General features: G+C 48.5%; 2 protein-coding genes across 11 annotated transcripts in view; one reads left to right on the forward strand and one right to left on the reverse strand.

The window, feature by feature from the left end:
- The window catches only part of GSE1 (Gse1 coiled-coil protein), a 500,278-nt gene extending 495,841 nt beyond the window's left edge, over positions 1-4,437 (forward strand). For all 10 annotated transcript variants that reach the window (XM_055299775.2, XM_055299774.2, XM_055299777.2 and 7 more), the window contains one exon: positions 663-4,437. In XM_055299775.2, the coding sequence (XP_055155750.1) occupies positions 663-797 (135 nt within the window). In that variant the 3' untranslated portion in view covers positions 798-4,437. The remainder of the gene's footprint in view (positions 1-662) is intronic.
- Positions 3,278-17,765, reverse strand: GINS2 (GINS complex subunit 2). The gene is made up of 5 exons (XM_055299788.2): positions 17,532-17,765; positions 16,208-16,322; positions 9,790-9,889; positions 6,782-6,908; positions 3,278-6,576 (listed from the first exon to the last, which is right to left on the reverse strand). Exons 1-5 carry the CDS (start codon positions 17,619-17,621, stop codon positions 6,451-6,453), a joined length of 558 nt encoding a protein of 185 aa, XP_055155763.1. The 5' UTR covers positions 17,622-17,765; the 3' UTR covers positions 3,278-6,450.
- Positions 17,766-21,999: the final 4,234 nt, after the last annotated feature.

Genomic DNA, 21,999 nt, shown 5'->3' on the forward strand with positions numbered 1-21,999 from the left:
CCTATATCAGTCTCCTTTACCGTGATTTGCTAAGGAGAGCAGCAGGGTTTTATTAGAAAAGGGAAGCTGAAGCAACTGAAACCATCTCACCTGGCTTATAGCCACACTAGCAGGATTGGTCCAGCAGAGGTCCTTGGGGGGCAGGGATGGGAAGCAGGTCTGAACTCCGAGCTTGAGCCAAAACAGCAGCAGATGCCTATTCTTAAGACTGTTTAAGACTCTGGAAGAGCCAGGGACAGAACACAGGCTGAGAAGGGGACTATTTTTTTTTTTTTGAGACAAAGTCTCACGTTGCCACCCAAGCTGGAATCCAGTGGCACAATCTCAGCTCACTGCAACCTCTGCCTCCTGGGTTCAAGCAATTCTTCTGCCTCAGCCTCCCTAGTAGCTAGGATTACAGGCATACGACACCATGCCTGGCTAATTTTTTGTTTAGTAGATGGGGTTTACCCATGTTGGCGAGGCTGGTCTCGAGCTCCTGACCTCAGGTGATCTACCTGCCTCGACCTCCAGAAGTGCTGGCATTACAGGCGTGAGCCACTGCGCCCGGCCGGGACATTTTCAAATGTAGGTTTACCGTTCCATCCAGCATGTTTGTACACCACATGCTTGTCCTTACAGAGGAAACGGGTTGGTTTTAACACCAATTTCCCTCTCTCCAGGAGTTGAGGAGCCAGAAACAGAAGATGGTCTCAGAACGGGAGCGGCTCCAGGCAGAACTGGACCACTTACGAAAGTGCCTTGCCTTGCCTGCAATGCACTGGCCTAGGGGCTACCTGAAGGGATACCCCAGGTGACGGTTTCCCTTGCACTAGGCCGAACCTATAGTATAGAAATATTATCTATTTTATTACCTTGAATATTTAATATTTTTCACTGGGAGGTTTGAAGCTTACAAAATGAGAATGTGCCATGCATGAAGCAAAGGATTCCAGGCTCCAGAAAAAAAACAATGAACTCACCTTGACGTCAATGCAATCGAATCACCATTGTCATTCAGCGAGCAACCAATGTAGGATTGCCCATAGTTTTTCTTTTTAAAGGTGGTTTTAGCCCTTCCTCTCCCACATTATTTCTTAATCTGAACATGAAGGCTCCATTAGCAACACTAAAACTTGATCATTAACAGCCCCCTGTGCATATGAGTGGATCAAACTGGTTCTGTTCTTTCTTGTGTTGCCATGTCACTATGCCTCAAGCCCAGTTTGCTTTTGCCGCAGTGATGGGGCCAGTCTCATTCCTCCCCAGGAGTGAAACTTGCTTCAGCTGAAAAGGTTGGGTGCATTGTAAGTAAAGAAGGGCTTATTTGTTTCATTTACTTTCCTGCAAAATTTTCTTCAAAGCAACAAGTCCTAGGAGCACACAAAGCGACCCAAAGGCTTTTCCTTGGAAAAGCTCTTACCTAAAGATAAAACCAATCCACAAACTGAAGGTACCTTTTTATTACTCCGTGGGGAGCATGTACAGAGCTCTGTGTATACACAGCTTCACACCCACCAGATTGTTACTACAGTGGGTGGGGTTTTCATACAGACGTAAATTTTGAGAGAAAAGTCAAAGGTGCTTCAGCCTTGTACTGTGTATATATATTAAAAAAACAAAGTTTTGTATGTTTTTATTACTTTATTGTTATAAAAAGCCTGCCATTTTTAATATGTGGTTTGGGGGATTTTTGTTTGTTTTTCCTGTTTGGGGGTTTTGTTTGTTGTTGTTTTTGGTTTTTTTTTTTTTTTTTTTGGGCAAAAAAAAACCTTGCTTTTAGTGTTTGTACTGCTGCTGGTCAGGACATTAAAATATTGAAGTGTTTTTAAAAATTAAGAAGAAAAGTAAAAGAGCTTACCACTGGCGCCTATGCGATCACTTCATTTTTAGTTTGAGTTGCACCAGAAGCTGCCGTAGAAAGCCATGCGCTACTGCTTACCTCTTCCACTCCCCCTCCCCGCCCCCAGCATCTGGACAAGCTAATTAATAGCAAATATTACCCATTGCTATCAAGGGAGGAGGGGGTAGTCTATAGAGCCTATGTGTGACAGTCATGTGCACACATGGGCGGGGGCTTTTAAAAACCTTTCAGGAAGTAAATGATTTCTGTGATAGAACTCTAAGATGTCTGAGAGCAGGTACAGAATAGGAACTTCAGAGGCTTTATTTACATGCAAACCTTTGTAAAAGCCACAAGGTCTGAGCTGAACCCCTCCTTTTTGAACTTACTGTGACAAGCACAGGAACGGTCAGAAACTGGGCTTATCACACCAAGGCAAAGCAATAGGTGAGTCTTCCTCCTTGTCCTAGTTACTGCTTATGGAGGCAGTGTTTAGATCAAGAAGGCCTCTCTTGCTCCCAAGGGCCCTCACCAGAGGCCAGGCCTGCCAGTCACTGGTCTGGGGGGTGGAGGCCTGAGCGGAGGACAGAGTGCCTAACCTGTGTGCCGTCTGCTCACTGCTGTGACCAGCGGCCGAGCCCTTGGCCCTAGCCCTTGCTGCGCAGAACAGCTTGCTGGCAGCTGGCATCGTGTCGCTTTATCTGCCCCCACACAGTTTGCTTTGTACGTCTGCCAAGAATCTTCCAGTTATTAGCAAACTCAGACAGATGTACCGCCAGTATTATCAATCAGCAGTCAGCAGCGCCTTCCTCTCCACAGAAGCGTGTGGAAGAGAACTCGAGGGGCTGTGCTGCAGGCCTCCCCTCGAAAGACTGGGAGGTCAGCATGTTCCACAGGTGTTCAAAGGGAGTCTGCTACAGACTATCAGGGCAAAATCTCACTGGATTTCTCCACTTAAAACCTACTTGAGGTTTCTGGTCTGAAGGCTTAAGAGTCACATCTTAGCACTTCCGCTCTCCGGCCGCCTCCTCCATCACAGATGTCTGGATGCTTTTGGTAATGGCCTTGGCTAAAGGGAAAAGTAGATCCGATAACTTAAAAACATAGCTCATCCCTTACCATCCAAGGGGCGCTCCCTTGGTTGGATTTTCTGTGACAGCACAGGGGACAGGTGGCACACCATGAGGTCTGCCGAGGGTGGGAGCAGTGTCACTGTGCTAGCAATAGTTGGCTTCTCCCCTGCCAGTGGAAACCCCACTTCTGCCTGGCCCTTGAGCTTCTTGCCCACTGTCTCCCCATCCTTCCACCTACTTGTGGTGATCTGAGTACTCTTACTCAAGAAGTAATATGACAATCAGAATACAAACCAGTAAGGCAACACGAATAAACTAAGAAAAAGGTAAGAAGTGTCTCTCAAAAATGAAAGCACACCACACAAGACACAGTACCCAGTCATCGTTTTCCCATCCAGCAATTAGTTTAGTTTCATACTTTGAAAACTTACTTTCAGATTATTCTCAACACAGTAGCACCTAAATCTGTTTTCAGTTGGGCTTAAAAATTGACATGCAATCTCTTAAGTTTTTTGTTCAGCTACTTCACACTGAATATGTCAAATCTGCTCTGGAGTCGATTATGACACCTGTGTGTCAGGATGTACGTGAAAGCCCTCAGCTCGGTCCTTGGACCGTCTTCCTACATTACCTGGAAGGGAGCTGCCATCTGTCCCTCTGCAGAGGGATACCTTCCAAGTAAATTATCTGGTTCCTCGCTGAAACAAGTTATTTTTGTTTCATGTAGTCAGAGCCAGACTGACATGATAAAATATGTTCCTAATCCGTTGTCTCAGATAAGTGACCAAGACGGGATTTTCCACATTTTAGTCTACATTCTAATCTTAAAGGAATAAAGCACTGAATTGGGACTAACATTCTGATAGGTTGCACCCTTAAGAGTATTCAGAGAGCATCAAAAGGAGCCCACACTTACAGCAGCGAAGGATTCTAACACAGGGAATCTGCAGCTTGTAGCAGAATGGTATTTTCCACAAGTAGCTCATAATACTGCCAAATCTCAAAAATTAAGCTGAATTTCAAACCAGATACTACCCCTTTCCCTGAGCCATGTGTTTCACACAGTGTAGAAAATTCCAGGGATCCACCACAAGATGGAGATGGTCAGCACAAACCAATTCTGTTCCTCTTTAAAGTGTATATTAGCCACTTAGCAATCTCTATATTCTTTCAAGTAACCAAGCTGTGGACTTTCTTACTACTTGCAGTAGCCTGTCCCCAACTTTTTGATCCAGTCCTTAACCTAAAAAAACTCCTTCACTCTGCCTTGACCTGAGGAAGATCATGCTAATTGGTGTTATTTTGTATGTACCCTGTGCTTAATTCTAGAACAGTAAACCCATACACAGGTGGGAGGGAGGAACACCGGTGCCTCGGTCACTCTGGGGGCAGTTTAGATGCTGTGAAATTAAACCTGTTCTAAGTGTACTTGTTTGAATTAATTGTATTGTAATATTATTTGTTGAATGTAGTAATTAGGTATTTATGAATATATGGCTGTAATTTCTGACAACATCCAAAAAATAAAATCTTCCTAAATCATGTTGAGGAAAATCTTTTTCATGATATAATAAAACAAGGCTAAACAAAGAAAAGCTCAATAACTATACATCTCCGCAGATAAAACATGTAGACAGATGCAGCTGCCTCGACTGGCTCAGGCTCTAAGAGGAGGGCATTAGGACCCCTTGCCCTCCACAATAACACGTGGTTTCATTCTAAAAGATCCCCAGATGAAAGCAGGAGGATTCCAAGGAAGGGGGAGATGAAAGAACAAGTCCTATGAGCTGAACCAACTCTGAACAGCACCTTAAATTATGGAGACATCTTTTGGTCCCAGTCTTCCAGGTCTGACCCTTCAGTGTCCAAATAACCACCAATACCTGCCTGGTGGGGACACATGGGCAGCAACATGGAGTGATAGTGCGCAGCACGCTACACACTGGAGGGCAGACGCTGGGTGATACTCTTTAGGCTCAGCCTGTCACACATGTACATTCTCAGAGCTCCCCAGACAGCACCCCACTGCTTTTGGCCCACTGGTGTCCAGCCAAAAATAGGCTGGCCAGGCATGGCGGCTCATGCTTACAATCCCAGTGCTTTGGGAGGCTGTGGTGGAAGGACTGTGTGAACCCAAGAGTTCGAGGCTGCAGTGAGCTATAATCCAAGCCACTCTACTGCAGCCTGGGTGACAGAACGAGACCCTATCTAAAAACAAAGTTAAAAATTAAATGTTTTTGTTTCAGATGGAGTCTTGCTCTCATTGCCCAGGCAGGAGTACATGGCACAATCTTGGCTCACTACAACCTCCGCGTCTCGGGTTCAAGCGATTCTCCTGCCTCAGCCTCCCGAGTAGCTGTGACTATAGGCGCGTGCCAACACACCCAGCAAGTTTTTTTTTTTGTATTTTTAATAGAGACGGGGTTTCACCATGTTAGCCAGGATAGTCTCAATCTCCTGACGCTGTGATCCACCTGCCTTGGCCTCCCAAATTGCTGGGATTACAGGCATGAGCCAACGTGCCCAGCCAAAAATTAAAGCTTTTTTTAAAGCTGGTTACAGAACCTTCTATCCATTGCATGATGCTAGACCATCATTTCACCTCTCAAGGTAATGTAATTTCTGTAAAGGACCTAACAATTCCAAAATGCTACGAATGAAGTAGTTTTCTCTTAGAAAAAAAATAATTTCCCCTGAGCCCACTGTTACCTACAACAAAGAATCTTTCCCTAATTCCATCAAGAGCAGCATTAAAAGTCTGACTTTTCTTCCAGCATTGTCTTAAGTGTGACTCATGCTCAATACAATGCATTCGTTTTTTTCCTGACTCTCTTGATAAGCAACTCATTAAACCTGAGCTAGAAGTAGCCAAGAGAAGGAGACACCACAGGTGTTGGTCTGCAGTTTCCAGTTGACTGCTGTGTGCCTCGGTTTCATTTACTGAGTCATCTCAGCCACAGGCGCAGTCCTTTTACTTGGTAGTTAGGCAGGACAAAAGCCTAAAGAGTCAGAGTTGAGTTGGGTCCATTTTTATTGTGGATCAGGGCTTAGAGGATCAGCACTGGTCAGCATTGCTAGCTACACCATCTGCCATCCTTCTCTGTGAGCCACCTCTGTGGGAGAGTCTAAATTCAGCCCAAGAAATCAGGATCAAGAAGGGGGAAGAAAACTGGACCACATGGCCACTCCTGCTATATCTACACCTACCAGTCACTGAACACTTGCCCAAGTGTGACAGTTTCCATGCAGGAGACCCAACTGGCTCTGCTACGGAGAATAACTTATTTGCCTAAAGCTTTTTTATTTCTCAAAAGGCTGGGAGGGGGGAAGGCTGGTTTCTAGAAACAGATGTGGAATTGAAGAATGTCCTAGGGAGCTAAGCTTTAAGGACTAATCACAAACTTGTTGTTTCTCCAACAATGTCCTGAATCCATTGCTTGCACCATCACCATTTTTCATGCATCAGAAGTGTTTCTAGAGCTCCAGAACCACGAGTACCTCATCACGTCCTGAGCACTCACATCCCCCAGCAAGCCGTCTGCACCAGGCCTTTCTCTAGAAGTCCTGAGACTGAGTACTCTCCAAAGGCTGGAGGTTCGTGCGGAGTTTGTACATGTGGTTGAGCGCTTCTGTAAGGAAAGTCCTGCTGGTGTTGATCTCCATCAAGGTCAAGTTATCCAGCTAAAACAAGAAAACAGACCGAGTTGGCCAAGGAGTTTTTGATTTTGAGAAAAAGGTAAACTCTATCGAATAAAAATAAGAAACCAATGAACTTCTTAAAAAAGCACAGCGAGTAACGCCTGCCTGTAACAGCCTCAGCAGACAGGACGCCATGTGAAATTATGCGGCATCAAGGCCACCAGCACCCAGGCAAGGCGGCACCTACCTTGGCATGTGCCTCCTGCTGTCGCACAAAGCTGTCAGCAGACACTCGGAGTTTGGCTATACGAGTGTCCCACATATCCTTGACCAGGGTCCGGATTTCATCTGCCTTCGGGATGTTGTCAGAAGCACTAAAGGGGCAAGGGGTGAAGTCAGTCAGGGAACACTCAATAAGCTGAGGCAATGCTGGATGGAGTGGCTCTTTTCAGGCAAAATACTCTGGCTATTCCAGACTCAGAAAGTCTGTTTTGCTTTGTTTTTAACTTTAGGATGTAAAGATTTGTAGCAGTTAAGTTTCGTGCGGCAGTGATCCACATGGAGTTTCTTTTGCTCACATTAACGATCCCATGGCAGGCTGCTGAACAGGACTGCTGTTTACCTAAGAAAATTAGTAGAGAATCAGCTCTAAGTCAGAGCCCTCTGTCTCAGGATAACAGCGTTCCGTGCTGCATAACCTCCATCTACAAGGCATCAGTTTCCAGGGCTGGCTCAAAGGTGGAGTTCTACCGCTCCTTAGTTACAGAGTGTTGAGCAGATCTCCCTATTCCCCAGCAGGCCTCACAGCCTAGAGAAGGACAACGCCAGCTCCATGCCAGCTACTGGGCTCAGCACTTTACCTGGCGTTTCTATCCTCACAAAAGCCCTGAAGGGAAGGGACTCTCCTGCTCTTCAGAGAAGACAAAAACAAGTTTCAAAAATCACAGAAGAAACTGCAAATTAGTATACGGTAAGCACACCTGCACATAGCAAAATTCTGGCTAGAAGCTCAAAGTCAGCAAGGGATGCAGGAAGGCTTTCACAAAGTCGAGGCTCCCTTTGTGAAGTATTTTAAACTAACCTTTGAAGAAAAACTACAAGATAAAAGCAGAAGCAAATACTGTTCATCACTAGGCATTACAGGTTACGCTAGACGTTCTCTCCATATGCTACAATTAACTCCTGATTAGTAAGTGGCAAACCACTGGTACAAAATTTATGTAGTGAGTTTTATTTATAAACCCAAACATTTAGATCTTGTGCTCTGAATAGCAGGTTAAAGGACAAAGGACCCCAACTCCTCGTCAACTGAACTGCAGAACAAACGTATAATTCATTCGGTTAAGAGACTTAATTTTAAAACAAGGTTTTTGATAAAAACTACATACATAATATACTGAACTTCAAAAACAAAAAATGAATAGGCCCCCTCACCTAGCTAACGCCAAATTGTTACCTAGCCTGTTTATAGATCCTCGCCCTTCCAGCTACCATCCCCACCACCACTGCAGTCTCTCTCAGGTCCCTCTGAGGCCACATGCCCCTCCCAGGGGCTGGCCACTGCAGCAGAACCTATGCCTCCACTGCCCTGCTCCCGCCAATGTACTACACATGCTCACATACCTCTGCCTGCCCGGCTACCCCAGGTCCTTCACACTCTGAGCACATCAGCTGCTTCTGCCTCACTGCCCTCTCCCTGCCATCCACCTCCTACAAGTCTGCACTCCCAGCAAACCTCTGTGAGCCCTCTCTGGCACCACCTGGTCTTACTGTGCTCTGATAGACTGTCAAGAGCATTGGTCACACTGAAGATTCACTATGGGCTCCCAGGCCCACATCTCTCCCGCACCACACGAGGAACCAGGCCTATGGGACAAACGCCACTGCTGCTTCCCAGCTTTTTATGAAATTCGTGGGCTGACTGCAGCCTCATCTCAGCCTAAGCACAAGCCCATGTTGTGTCCCCAAGTTTTCCTTTAAATTCAGCAGTGCCATTCAGTGGGCCCCCAGCCTTTCCTGCTGCTCTGTACCATGCAGTAGTACTACTGTCCCAAGTTTTTCTTCTAGTTCTGCTCTTCAACCCAGTTAAAGGATGCCCGGGGAGCTTCAGAAGCTTGAAATTGTACAAATGACATTCTAAGTATCTCCCAAGCAAAATTATCCACCCTTGTCTGCCTTCTTTACTAGTTTCACTTTCACTCAACAAACATGAGCCCCAGGCATCTCACTGGGGACATATGCATACGAGACCCATCCCCTGCCCATTTAGAATGGGTACATGTGATGGCACAGCCAGACAAACAAGAAAATTACAACTGGCAAATGCCATAGCAACGTGTAGAGCTGCCAAGAGTACATGTGTGCTGAACCCAGAAGAGACATGTTATGCTAACCAGCAGAGGTGAGCAGGGGCAGGGAAAGGACAGACTTACAGGGCAGAGAACACTATATGCAAAGTCAGAACGCTTGAAGAAGTGACAAGGGCCAGTGTGAGCCTGAGCCCTCCAGAAGCAGAGGAAAGAGCTGTAGAGAGGGTGAAAGAGGGAGGAGGAGCACGCACCGGGCTGTACACTGTTTGAACACCATGCTCAGGTAGATTAGAGGGAAGACTGAGGATTTTAAGCAAGGAGTCACATGGCAGTTCTGCCTTTCAGAGGCCACTCTGGCTGAGATGTGAAGAATGAATGGAAAGCTGATAGGAGCCAGTATGGATGAAGGCAAACGAGCTACAGGGTTACTACAGCATGATTTTACCAGGAAGTGGGCTTTCCTGTAATCCAAGGGCAGAGGCAAATGTAAGCCCTCTGGCCTTTCCTGCGAAAGACACAAAAAAAACTCAAATCCACGTACTCCAAGGAGAAACAGGAGTAAAGCTGTTCTAAATAAAACACATACGTGGCAAAGAATGGCTACTGCCGATTTTGTGAGATGCTGGTGGCTCACACCGGGGTCCAATGTCGAGTGATGTGAGGCAGAACAAAAAGAGGCAAGGGCTTTACCGGGAGGTGGAGAAAAGGAAAAATGAGAGCAGAGAAAGGGAAAGAACAGAGAGAAAGACACACAGAGACAGAGTGCACCTGGCAGGTGTGTGTGTACACAGATGACCTCGTGGTCACTGACCTGAGAAACAGGGTGGCCAGTGCTGCCACTTACTGAGGCAATAAGCAGGGAAGCGGAGAGGAAGGACGAGGGTTAGGGGAAGGGCATGGCGAGTCCAGTCTTGGGTGTGGCCTCTAAGAGGTGAGATCTACTTACTGATTTAACAAGAGCTTGGTAAGTTCCATGTAGTAAGGGCTGGGCATTGGGGTAAAAGTTTCTTCCTTTCGTTCATGATCCCTCATCTTCTCCAACTTTTCTGAAATTTAGAAGTTAATACATTTTACCATCATTATAACCAAGATACTTACTAAAACTTCCAAATTTACCAAGTGTCTATATTATCTGGCAAATACATTATCAAGTAGCAAATACATGAAAAAACATTTTGGGATAACATTTGTATCATTAACTAGATGATTTGAGGCCTCCTCCTTGAAACTTTCTCTCCAAAAGAAAGGTAAATTTTTGTCGCTGCTTTGGCCTGCAGAACATATTCCTAAAAAGAATGTTAGAATTCAAAAGTTTGATATTGGTTGTGTTTTGTTTTTGTTTTTTTCTTTTTTAGGGAAACAGCAAAGTACTTCACCTTTACTGCCTTTTTTTTTTTTTTTTTTTTTTTTGAGAGGGTCTCTCTCTCCTGCCCAGGCTGGAGTGCAGTGGCACCATCACAGCTCACTGCAGCTTCAACCTCCTGGGCTCAAGCAGTTCTCCCGCCTCAGCCTCCCAAGGAGTAGCTGAGATCACAGGCACATGCCACCATTTATTTTTTGTAGAGACAAGGTCTCGCTATGTTGCCCAGGCTGGTCTCAAACTCCTGTGCTCAAGTGATCGTCCTGCCTCAGCTTCTCGAAGTGCTGGGGTTATAGGAGTGAGTCACCATACCTGGTCAGTATTTTACCTTTGATGCAATAAGTGAACAAAGTAGTCCGTGACTTAAATTTATTTATACTAAGCCTTATTCAGAAGGGAACAAGAACAACTTACAAAACTAGAGCCACCCTAGCCTGGGCGTGATACAATATCCTAGGGGGGTAAGCCACCCCAGCATGGGCGTGATACAATATCCTAGGGGGGCTAAGCCACCCCAGCCTGGGCGTGATACAATATCCTAAGGGGGTTAAGCCACCCTAGCTGGGAGGAGGCCTGGTATCCTAGAGGGGTGAAAGCCCAGCGTCTAGAATCAAACAGCTGTGTCCAATTCCACCAGCATCAGCACGGTTCTCACACATGCTCCAGCTCCCTCAGCCCTCCCCCCTCTGCAGAGAAACCTGTCCTGGGTGCGGACTGTGGAATGTAGCTAAGGGACAAGCACGGAGCACAGCTACACTGCAAGGTCCCATTGCAAAGGGCGAACTACCCATCCCCAGGGCCCTTGGTGCCGTCCTGCGATCCTGGCCCAATTCCTTGGTCTACTCACCCTCTCTTCACTGCCACCAGCACTGCCTCAACCCACCACCCGCCTCTCACCTGACACCCAGCTGAGTGTGACCCACACGCCATCCCATCCCCCAGACTCCCTGCGTAACTCCTACCCACTCGAGGACCAGCCTTCCAGGTGTCCTGGACCCTCCTCTCACCTGCACAGGAAGGCACTCCAGTAGCCCTCATACTCTTGAATGATCACTGTCCCCTCCCTGCTTGATCCTCCCAAACACACTAATAGATACAGCCTTAAAAAGAAGGCCCTCCCTAGACACCCCTCTAAGCTTGCTTCTGAACTCACTAGGCTCCCCTTTTTGTCTCTTGGCAATTCCTCCTGACCTCTCGACACTGGGACACAGAGCTCAGCTCCCAACCCCTTTCTCCACTACCTAAACTCATATCCACACCACCTTGTCCAAATGCCACCCCCACATGCTCAGAAAGACCTCCAAATTTACACCCCCATCAGCCCCTGAGCCCTAACTCCTGACTCAATAACCTCATTGCTGCTGTAACTTCCCCCTGGATATCCAGAAAGCACAACAGTTCAAACCCCAACTCCTGATACCCACTGCAGCCAACAGCCTGCTCCTGCAGCCTCCCACCTCAGGAGACAGCAACTCCCTCTCCTTCTGGGCCTCCAGCGAAGAGCCTGGCTGTCAGCTTTCACTCTTCTCACACCCCATGGCCAGTACTTCAGCCAATCCTGCTGCTGCTTCCTTCAAAACACACCTAGACGCCCACATCTCCCACCTCCATCAGCTAGAGGCCACTCTCGGTGCTTGCCTGGATTCATTCCCTGCTCCTATCGCACCGACCTTCTCTACACAGCAGAGTGATCCTTTCATTAACATCTGAATCAGCTTATGAAACACCTCCGGTCCAACTTTCTAGCAAATAAAAAAGATACAATCAAAATTTTTGGCCAGGACATGGAACAATGGGAACTCATATTTCTTGTAGGATAAAGGCTCAGCTGCTTTGAAGGACCAGGTGGCCGTTTATTACAAAGTTAAGCAATATCCCTAAGATCCAGCAAGTCCATCATTCTAGGTATTTATTTATCCACGGGAAAAAAACATATCCATGAAAAGACTTGGACAAGAATATTCACAAAAGCCTTATTAAGAATAGCCAAAAATGAGCCAGGCACAGTGGCTCACACCTGTAATCCCAGCACTTTGGGAGACCGAGGTGGGAGCCCAGGAGTTCAAAACCAGTCTGAGCAACAAAGTGAGGCCCTGTCTCTATAAAAATTAGCTGAATGTGATGGTATACACCTGTATTCCCAGCTACTCAAGAAGCAGAAGTGGGAAGATCGCTTGAGCCCAGGAGGTGGAGGCTGCAGTGAGCCATGATCACGCCACTGCACTCCAGCCTGGACATCAGAGCAAGACTCCGTCTCAAAAGCCAAAAATGAGCTGGGCACACTGGTGCACACCTGTAGTCCCAGCTACTAGGGAGGCTGAGATGGGAGGATCGCTTGAGCCCAGGAGTTGGAGGCTGCAATGCACTATGATCACACCTATGAATAACCACTGCAATCCAGCCTGGGCAACAGAGAAATCCCTGTCTCTAAATTTTTTTTCAAAGCCAAAAATGGGAATCCCAAATATCTACCAACAGAAGAATCGGTGAACAAGTATGCAGTATGGAGAGTGCCCAGCAATGGAAGAACATAACGAGGTGGTGTGGATATGAGGTTAGGTAGTGGAGAAAGGGCTTGGGAGCTGAGCTCTGTGTCCCAGTATCAAGAACGTAAACAGGTGAATCTCAAAAACAGTGTTGGATAAGAGAAGTCAGAAACAAAAAACGACATACTACATTATTCCATTTACATCAAGTCCCCGAACAGGCATAACTTTTTTTTTTTTCCCCTGAGACGGAGTCTCACTGTGTCTCCCAGGCTGGAGTGCAGTGGCGTCATCTGGGCTCACTGCAACTTCCGCCTCCCAGGTTCAAGCAATTCTCCCTGCCTCAGCCTCCCAAGTAGCTGGGATTACAAGCGCTTGCCACCACGATCAGCTAACTTTTTTATTTTTTAGTAGAGACCGAGTTTCACCTTGTTGGCCAGGCTGGTCTTGAACTCCTGACCTCAGGTGATCCACCCATCTCGCCCTCCCAAAGTGCTGGGATTACAGGCATGAGCCACCACGCCCAGCCCAGAAAAGGCAGAACTTATCTGTGGGGCAGAAGTCAGGAGGCAGCAGGCTGTTGGGTAGGGTCTATAGACTGGTTAAGGTGCCTCACTGTTCCCACAGTACAGCTCCAGCCCAGGTAAAAAGCACAAGGGGAACTCTACACACCGTCTGACTCTAGCCTGCGATAAAACAGGCCCTTGCCGTGTATCACTTCGGGTCTAGATGGGACAAAATTGCCAGAGACTGATTTTAAACAAGGGACCTGGAGAGGTTGCTACACTAACAGAGCCAGGCCTGCTGGGTCTCTCCACTACAAAAGCCTTCCGCCCAGGGGAACAACCCACATCTGTAATCCCAGAACTCTGACAGGATCACTGGAGCCCAGGAGTTTCAGACCAGCCTGGGCAACATAGCAAGACCCCCATCTCCACTAAAAAAAAAAAAAAAAAAAATCAAAAAATTAGTTGAGCATGGTGGTGCACACCTGTACTCCCAGCTACTCAGGAAGCTGAAGCAGGAGGATGACTTGAGGCTGGGAAGTCAAGGCTGTAGTGAGCTATGATTGCACCACTACAGCCCAGCCTGGGTGACAGAGCAAGACCCTTTCTCAAAAAAAAAAAAAAAAAAAGCCTCTCAAAGCAGAGGAACTGGGGTTTCCCATTATGTTTCAGGACTACCCAAGTCACTTGCCACTTTAGGACAGGGAGCAAGGGGAAGACACCAAGCAGTCTGTCTTAAATGGACCTCAGAGTGGCTGGCTCAATGAGTTCTTGCTTCTGGGAGGTAGGTACCCCCAATAACTCCCAGTAAGGAGGGGGCAGTCAAAATCACTCACGGCTGAGACCCCATCTCCACAAAAAGAAAAAAAATATCACTCAGGGTCTTTTCAAATTCTACATGTATGACCATACCCCTCTCCCACACACACACACAAGAAAAAAAACTAAGATTTCTTTTTCTTTAATGAGCTACTCATATCTCCAAGAGAGGAAAAAGATTGCAAAGGCTCAGAATAAAGGCTGTCTGCATCTCTGGTGCGTTGTTTCGGTTTTTTCTAGCAGCTTTATTGAAGCATAACTAATATATCATACAATTCAGCCATTTAAAGCATAAAAGTTTTGAGGCGGGCGGATCACGAGGTCAGGAGATTGAGACCATCCTGGCTAACACGATGAAACCCTGTCTCTACTAAAAATACAAAAAGAAAATTAGCTGGGTGTGGTGGGGGGCGCGTGTAGTCCCAGCTACTTGGGAGGCTGAGGCAGGAAAATCACGTGAACCCAGGAGGTGGAGCTTGCAGTGAGCCGAGATCGCGCCACTGCACTCTAGCCTGGACGACAGAGCGAGACTCCATCTCAAAAAAAAAAAAAGTATACAAGCTTTAGTAGCACTTGTGGGCTATTAAAACAAAGCATACAAGTCAATGGTGTTTAGTTTATTCAGACTTGGGCAACCATTACCTCAGTCAATCCCAATTTCCATCATGTCAAAAAGAAACTCTACAATCCCTCCATCACCCAAAGCAAGACCCCCGTACTTAAGCAACTACTAGTCTACATTGTCTCTACTGATTTGCTTATTCTGGACAGTTGACAGAAATGGAATGATACAGTGTGAGGTCTTCTGGGCCTGGTTTCTTTCATTCAGCAAGATGTTTAAGGCCGGGCGTGGTGACTCAAGCCTGTAATCCCAGCACTTTGGGAGGTCGAGGCGGGCGGATCACGAGGTCAGGAGATCGAGACCACCCTGGCTAACACGGTGAAACCCCGTCTCTACTAAAAATACAAAAAATTAGCCGGACGTGTTGGCTGTAGTCCCAGCTACTTGGGAGGCTGAGGCAGGAGAATGCTGGGAACTGGGGAGGCGGAGCTTGCAACGAGCCGAGATTGCACCACTGCACTCCAGCCTGGAGGACAGAGCAAGACTCCGTCTCAGAAAAATAAAATAAATAATAATAAAAAAAGATGTTTAAGATGTTTCAGGTTCATCCACGCAGTAGCATTTATCAGAACTGCATTTCTTTTTATAGCTGAATAATATTCAACCGTATCGTGATATATTATTTTCATGCATTCTCTATAACTGCTTCTCAACATGCTAATCTATACTTATTTTTTAAATTTTAAAACTAATGCTTATTTAAGGTCATATATTTATTTTACTTATTTTTTTTTTTGAGACGGAGTCTTGCTCTGTCTCCCAGGCTGGAGTGCAGTGGCGCGATCTCGGCTCACTGCAAGCTCCGCCTCCCGGGTTCACACCATTCTCCTGCCTCAGCCTCCGGAGTAGCTGGGACTACAGGCGCCTGCCACCATGCCCAGCTAATATTTTATATTTTTAGTAGAGAAGGGGTTTCACCGTGTTAGCCAGGATGGTCTTGATCTCCTGACCTCATGATCCACCCACCTCAACCTCCCAAGTGCTGGGATTACAGGCGTGAGCCACCGCGCCCAGCCCATATATTCATTTTAAAGCAAATTGAAGTATCTTACATTAAAATATAGGCTGGGCACAGTGGCTCACGCCTGTAATCCCAGCAGATCGGCCAGATTGCTTGACCCCAGGGATTTGGGACCAGCCTGGGCAACATGGCAAGACCCCATCTCCACAAAAACGCAAAAATTAGCAGGGTCTGGTGGCAAACACCAGTGGTCCCAGCTACTTGGGAAGCTGAGGCGGGAGGATCACTTGAACCCAGGAGGTGAAGGCTGCAGTGAGCCGAGATTGCACCTTTGCTCTCCAGCCTGGGTGATGGGAATCAGACCCGTCTCAAAAAATAAACTACTATTTTCACACACACCAAAACGTAACATGACATTAGTAACAGTGGTTAGCAGGCTCTGCTGAGAGGTGAATCTGGAAGTATTCCTTTCAGCTGATGAGTGGATAATGGAACAGAGGGAGCACGAACCTAGTCAAGAAGGAGGCCCCATGCCTCCACCCCGTGGGACAGGGCGTCACCCCAAGCCCAGCCCGACCCACGCGTCAACCAGTCTCCACCACATCCTTACCTACGTCCATCCACTCCGGAGGGAGCAGGCGACATTTCTGTCTTTGTTTCAGGTTAATCGCCAGCCACAGGGGCACTTCCACTGGTAAACCAGGGTTAAAAGGCCCCAGGTCCCCCTGCGAAAAGTAAAACAATTCCCCCGTAAGATTAAAAAAGAACAAAAAAAGCATAACTGTGCGTCACTGCTATCAAATAAGAGGCAAGGCATTGCCGAGGCTGAAGCCCAAATGCAAATAATAAAAACCTGTTACCAGACTCAGAACAAAGCACCTCCTAAGCGGCTCGGAAACACCTGCGAGCGTGGGGCGCAGTCCTTCTGGCCTTTCCGCGGACGGGATGCAAGTCCCCGCTGAGTTGGTGGGGGGCGCTCCCTCTCCCGCCTGCACCCTCCAACTCCAGAACAGGTTTCACACACCCAATGGTGGGGTCCTGGGGTGCGGGGAGGTGGGTCTGGGCAGGTACAGAGCCTGCCCTCCTTCTCCAGGACTCCCAACGCCGAGGCGCCTCCCTTATACTTAAAACGCAAAGCCGGGCGGGCGCTGTGACTCACAATCCAGCTACTCGGGAGGCTGAGGCAGGACAATCACCTGAACCCGGGAGGCGGAGGCTGCAGTGAGCCGAGATCGCGCCACTGCACTCCAGCCTGGGCGACAGAGCGAAACTCCATCTCAAAAATAAAGACAAAAACAGAGGCAAAGCCGACTCTTGCCCATAATCCCAGGACTTTGGGAGGCCGAGGTGGGAGAATCGCCTGGGGGAGCCCAGGAGTTCGAGGCCAGCCCCATCTCTACCAGATAAATAAGCCGGGTGCAGTGGCTCCCGCCTGTCATCCCAACACTTTGGGAGGCCAAGGCGGGTGGCTCATGAGGTCAGGAGTTCGAGACCAGCCTGGCCAACATGGTGAAATCCCGTCTCTACCAAAAATACAAAAATGAGCTGGGCGTGCTGGCATGCACCTGTAACCCCGGCTACTCGGGAGGCTGAGGTAGGAGAATCGCTTGAATCCGAGAGGCGGAGGCTGCAGTGAGTCGAGATGGCACCACTGCACTCCAGCCTGGGTGACAGAGTGCGACTCTGTCTCAAAAACCAAAAAAACAAACCAAAAAAAACCCTGTAAACCCGGGCGTTCGGGGCACTGGCAAAGAGGGCAGCCTCGCTTTCCTCATCCGAGAAGCGGGAACGGCGGTGAGCGAGTCAAGCACCGAGTGGTGGCCTCCGCAAATGCGGGAGCAGGGCGAGCCCGCGACCCCGGCTCTGAAGGCCACGCGGGAGCCCCGGACGCGCCCAGCCCCGCCTCCCCTCCCTGTGGTGGGCCCGGGCCTCACCCCGATGAGGTAGATCTTGTCCAGACTGAAGTTGGGGATAATGGTAACCAGCTCCTTCTCGGCAAGAAACTCGACCTCGGCCGCGTCCATGGCGGCGCGAGCGGCAGACCAGAGCCTCACGGCCTCCTCCGGCCCCTCAGCGTCCCAGAGAAGACGCCGCGGCCGCCGTTTTCCCGCCACGGCGGGAGCCCGCCCCGGCCGGAAGACGGCCTACGCCAGCCTATAGGAACGCGGTAGATAGCCTATAGGCGCTGTCTGCGGGCGGCGGGGGCGGACACCGCGGTCGCAAAGAGCCCGCGGATTGGCAAGGCCGAGAGAGGCTGAGCGCCGGCCCCGCCCCGGCCCGCGAACAGGCCCCGCCCCCACCCCGGCCTCTCCCCGCCCGTGGGCGTGCACCTGGCGCTGTCAGGATCTCCCGCGGCGGGCGCCAGCTTTGGTGTCCCTTCACCTGCCCTGGGCGCCCGCCGGAAACAGCCCTAGTCAAGAGCCGGGGGTGGGGTTCCGGACAGCTTCTACGCTGGCGTTCCGCATGGGGCCAAGAGTAAACGCATTTATTTTGTTTTAATTTTTTAACAACTTTTCGTGGATTTGGGATCTCGCTATGTTGCCCAGGCTGGTCTTGAACTTCTGGCCTCCAGCGATCCTCCCACCTCGACCTCCCAAAGTGCTGGGATTACAGGTGTGAGCCATCGTGCCAAGCCAAGAGTACATGTATTTATTGCCCCAAACTCAGCACCGGGCCGGGACTAGGCATCACCCGGGCTGACAGATAGAGGGATGAGGGAAGACCTTGTTTCCATTAATTTCTCAATCTTCTGCCCTCTCTGCACCCATTGTTTAAAACATCTATAAAAATGCAGATTCCTCCATCCTACCCCACAGCTTCCAATTCGGACACTTCAGAGCAGGCGCTTAGAATTTGCACTTCGGCAGGAGCCCCAGATGAGACAGAAGCGGCAGGTTTGCACCACCTGAGCAAATACTCACCTGCTCGCTGGACCGGCTGCCCCTGCACAGTGGGCGCAGGTGAAGCCAGAGCGGTGGCTGGAGCTCACCTGTGTCAGAATCCCCTAGCAGGTGCCCACTGTCTGTGCGCACGCTCCTGGGAGTTGGGATTCAGGAGTCGTGGAAAGGACAGAAAGCTGAATTTCATCCAGGGCCAGGTGATTTTCATGGGGTGGTCATGGCCGGAAAAGCTTCCTGAGGGTGAAGCGCTATTCTAGGACTGCAGTCGAATTTGAAACCCTGATAATTAGGCCCCGAGAAAAATCACAGGAGACATGAAGATTCCAGGGTTTGGAATTCCAGCAGGAAAGCAGCCCTTGCCCCCCCAGCTAACCGGGTGCTCTCCTGTCCGACCTCCCTGAAGCCCCATGTAGGGTCACTGCGAAGGTGAAATAAAGCTTTGAAGCTCACAGGGCTGCTCACAAAGCTGTGTCTGTTGTGTATTTGCCTTAGAAGTTGTCCTTTACAGGCTGGGCGCGGTGGCTCACGCTTGTAATCCCAGCACTTTGGGAGGCCGAGGCGGGCGGATCACGAGGTCAGGATATCGAGACTACGGTGAAACCCCGTCTCTACTAAAAATACAAAAAATTAGCCGGGCGTGGTGGCGGGCGCCTGTAGTCCCAGCTACTCGGAGAGGCTGAGGCAGGAGAATGGCGTGAACCCGGGAGACGGAGCTTGCAGTGAGCCGAGATTGCGCCACTGCACTCCAGCCTGGGTGACAGAACGAGACTCCACCACAAAAAAAAAAAAGTTGTCCTTTACAGATCTGGAGTTTTCGCTGAGTTACCTTCATGTGTGAAGACACATACTCTTGGCCAGGCATGCCTGTAATCCCAGCACTTTGGGATGCCGAGGCAGAAGGATCACTTGAGGCCAGGAGTTTGAGATCAGCCTAGGCAACATGCCAAGACCCCATCTCTATTAAAAAAAATAAAAACAAAAGAGAAAAGACAAATATGCTCAAAGAGAAGAAATAAAAGATCACTCTGGATGCCATGTGACCAAGGGCAAGTGATATCTCTGAACCCCTGTCTCTTCATCTTCTAAATGAAGTAGGAAGAGAAGGAGCCTGCAGTGTTCAGGGAGGAGGGGGAGCTGTGGGCCACCTGGCCCCTCCCACAGTAGAAGCTCCCTCAGGCAGCCGCAGACGTGTGTGCCAGCCTGTCTGGGTTTTGATTGATGACGCAATGTTTTCTTCACTGGCAAATATTTGTGTTCCAAAGCTGACGAGGGTTCACTTCCTGACTTGTCCAGCCTATAAAAGAGCAAAGCAAAAGATGAGAAAGCCGAGGTTCAGAGAGGCTGCTAAGGGATGGGTAGGATGGCTACCAGAGCCTGGCTGTCCACATCACGGAGCCTCGGCGTCCTTATCTGTAAAATGGGGGCAGGGCTGCTGCTAGCCTCACTGGGCTTTGGAAAGAACAGGATGGGAAAGTGTGCAGCTTTACAGATTGCAGAAGGGTGGTGTCCTGATGCCTCAACCCTGAGTGTGTGAGAATCACTTGGTGGACTTGTGTCTTTCCCTTCATGGCAGCATGATTCATAATAGTCAAAATGTGGAAACAGCCCAGTGGCCACCAACTGACGTCTGGATAAACAAAATGGTGCCTATTCATACGATGGAGTAGTATTCAGCTACAAATCATAATGAAGTCCTGGTACACACTACAATGTCGATGAACCTCAAAAACGTGATGCCAGTGGCGGCTCACACCAGTAATCCCAGCACTTTGGGAGGCTGAGGTGGGAGGATCACTTGAGCCCAGGAGTTCGAAACCAGCCTAGGCAACATAGTGAGATACCATTTCTACATTAAAAAAAAAAAAGGTGGGGGAGTGGCACAGTGGCTCACGCTTGTAATCCCAGCACTTCGGAAGACCAAGGCGGGAGGATCACGAGGTCAGGAGTTCAAGACCAGTCTAGCCAATATGGTGAAACCCTGCCTCTACTAAAAATGCAAAAACTAGCCAGGTGTGGTGGCACACACCTGTAGTACTAGCTACTAGGGAGGCTGAGGCAGAAGAATCACCTGAACCTGGGAGGTAGAGGTTTCAGTGAGCCGAGATTGTGCCATTAAACTCCAGCCTGGGTGACAGAGCAAGACTCTGTCTCAAAAAAAAAAAAATTAACCCAGCACAGTGACACAGACACACACCTGTAGTCCCAGCTACTAAAGAGGCTGAGGTGAAAGGATTACTTCAGCCTGGGAGGTGGAGGCTGCAGTGAACCACGATTGCACCACTGTACTCCAGCTTGGATGACAGAGCGAGACTCAGTCTCAAACAAAAAAAAGTTATGGTAAGTGAAATAAGCCAGACACAAAAGTCCACATATTATATGATTCCATTTCTATGAAATGTCCAAAATAGGTAGATCCATAGAAACAGAAAGTGAATTAGTGGTTGCCAGGAGCTGGAAGAGGGGGAATGAGGAGTAGGGGTATAAAGTTTCTTTCTGGAGTGATGGAAATATTCTGGAATTAGATAGCAGTGATGGTTGCACAAATCTGTAAATATACTAGAAACCACTGAATTGTACACTTTAAAAGAGGGAATTTTATAGGATGTGAATTATGCCTCAATAAAGCCATTTTGTTTGTTTGTTTGTTTGTTAATTTTTGAGATAGGGTCTGTCACCCAGACTAGAGTGCAGTGGTACAATCTCAGCTCACTGCAGCCTCTGCCTCCTAGGCTCCAATGATCCTCCCACCACGTCCTCCCAAGTAGCTGGAACTACAGGTGTGCCACCACACCCAGCTAATTTTCGTATTTTTTGTTTTTGGTAGAGACAGGTTTTTGCCATGTTGCCCAGGCTGGTCTCAAACAACCCTTAGACTCCAGCAATCCACCCACCTTGGCCTCCCAAAGTGCTGAGATTAGAGGCATGAACCACCACGCCCAGCCTATAAAGCTGTTTTGAAAAATGCCCCTCTCTAAGCCCCAGGCTCAGACTTTCCGATTGACAAGTCTAGGGTAGGCCCAGGTACACAGGACACTCAAGAAGATCCCAAGAGGTTTTTATGATTGGGAATACCGGTGAAGTGAGTTGCCCCAATCTGGTTCAGCTCTGAGCCACTCCCAGCACCCAGGTGAATGCCAGTCCTCCCACCTGGCCTCGGGGTGGGAGAACCAGAGTCAACAGACAGAAGGAAACCAAAGGGAAGGGGAAGACGGCAGCGGTGGAGGTGGGGGTGCTGGACCTTCCACCATCATTTTCTGTTCTGTAAAACGCCTCCCCTAGAAAGCTGGAATGATTCACATGGAGATGAATTAAGGTTGGAGATGTCAGTATGAACTCGTTTAGCTTAATGCAGGTGCCAGGGGATGCATATGGAAGTATTTTGTTCTGCATTTTATGTTCTATTTTATTTTTAATTGACAATCATTACATATATTTACTGGCTACAGTGATGTTTTGACACAGGTATACATTGTGGAATGGTCAAATCAGGTGAATTAACATA

This window comes from Symphalangus syndactylus, chromosome 11, assembly GCF_028878055.3.
Source record: "Symphalangus syndactylus isolate Jambi chromosome 11, NHGRI_mSymSyn1-v2.1_pri, whole genome shotgun sequence".
Lineage (NCBI taxonomy): Eukaryota > Metazoa > Chordata > Mammalia > Primates > Hylobatidae > Symphalangus > Symphalangus syndactylus.

Excerpts from the sequence above, each read along its gene's own strand:
- GINS2 (XM_055299788.2), bottom strand. The coding sequence starts at position 17,621 with ATGGACGCGGCCGAGGTCGAGTTTCTTGCCGAGAAGGAGCTGGTTACC. Across the intron at positions 16,323-17,531 it reads ACAAGATCTACCTCATCGGG|GGGGACCTGGGGCCTTTTAA; the intron begins GTGAGGCCCGGG and ends TACTTTTCGCAG. Across the intron at positions 9,890-16,207 it reads TCCGGAGTGGATGGACGTAG|AAAAGTTGGAGAAGATGAGG; the intron begins GTAAGGATGTGG and ends TCTAAATTTCAG.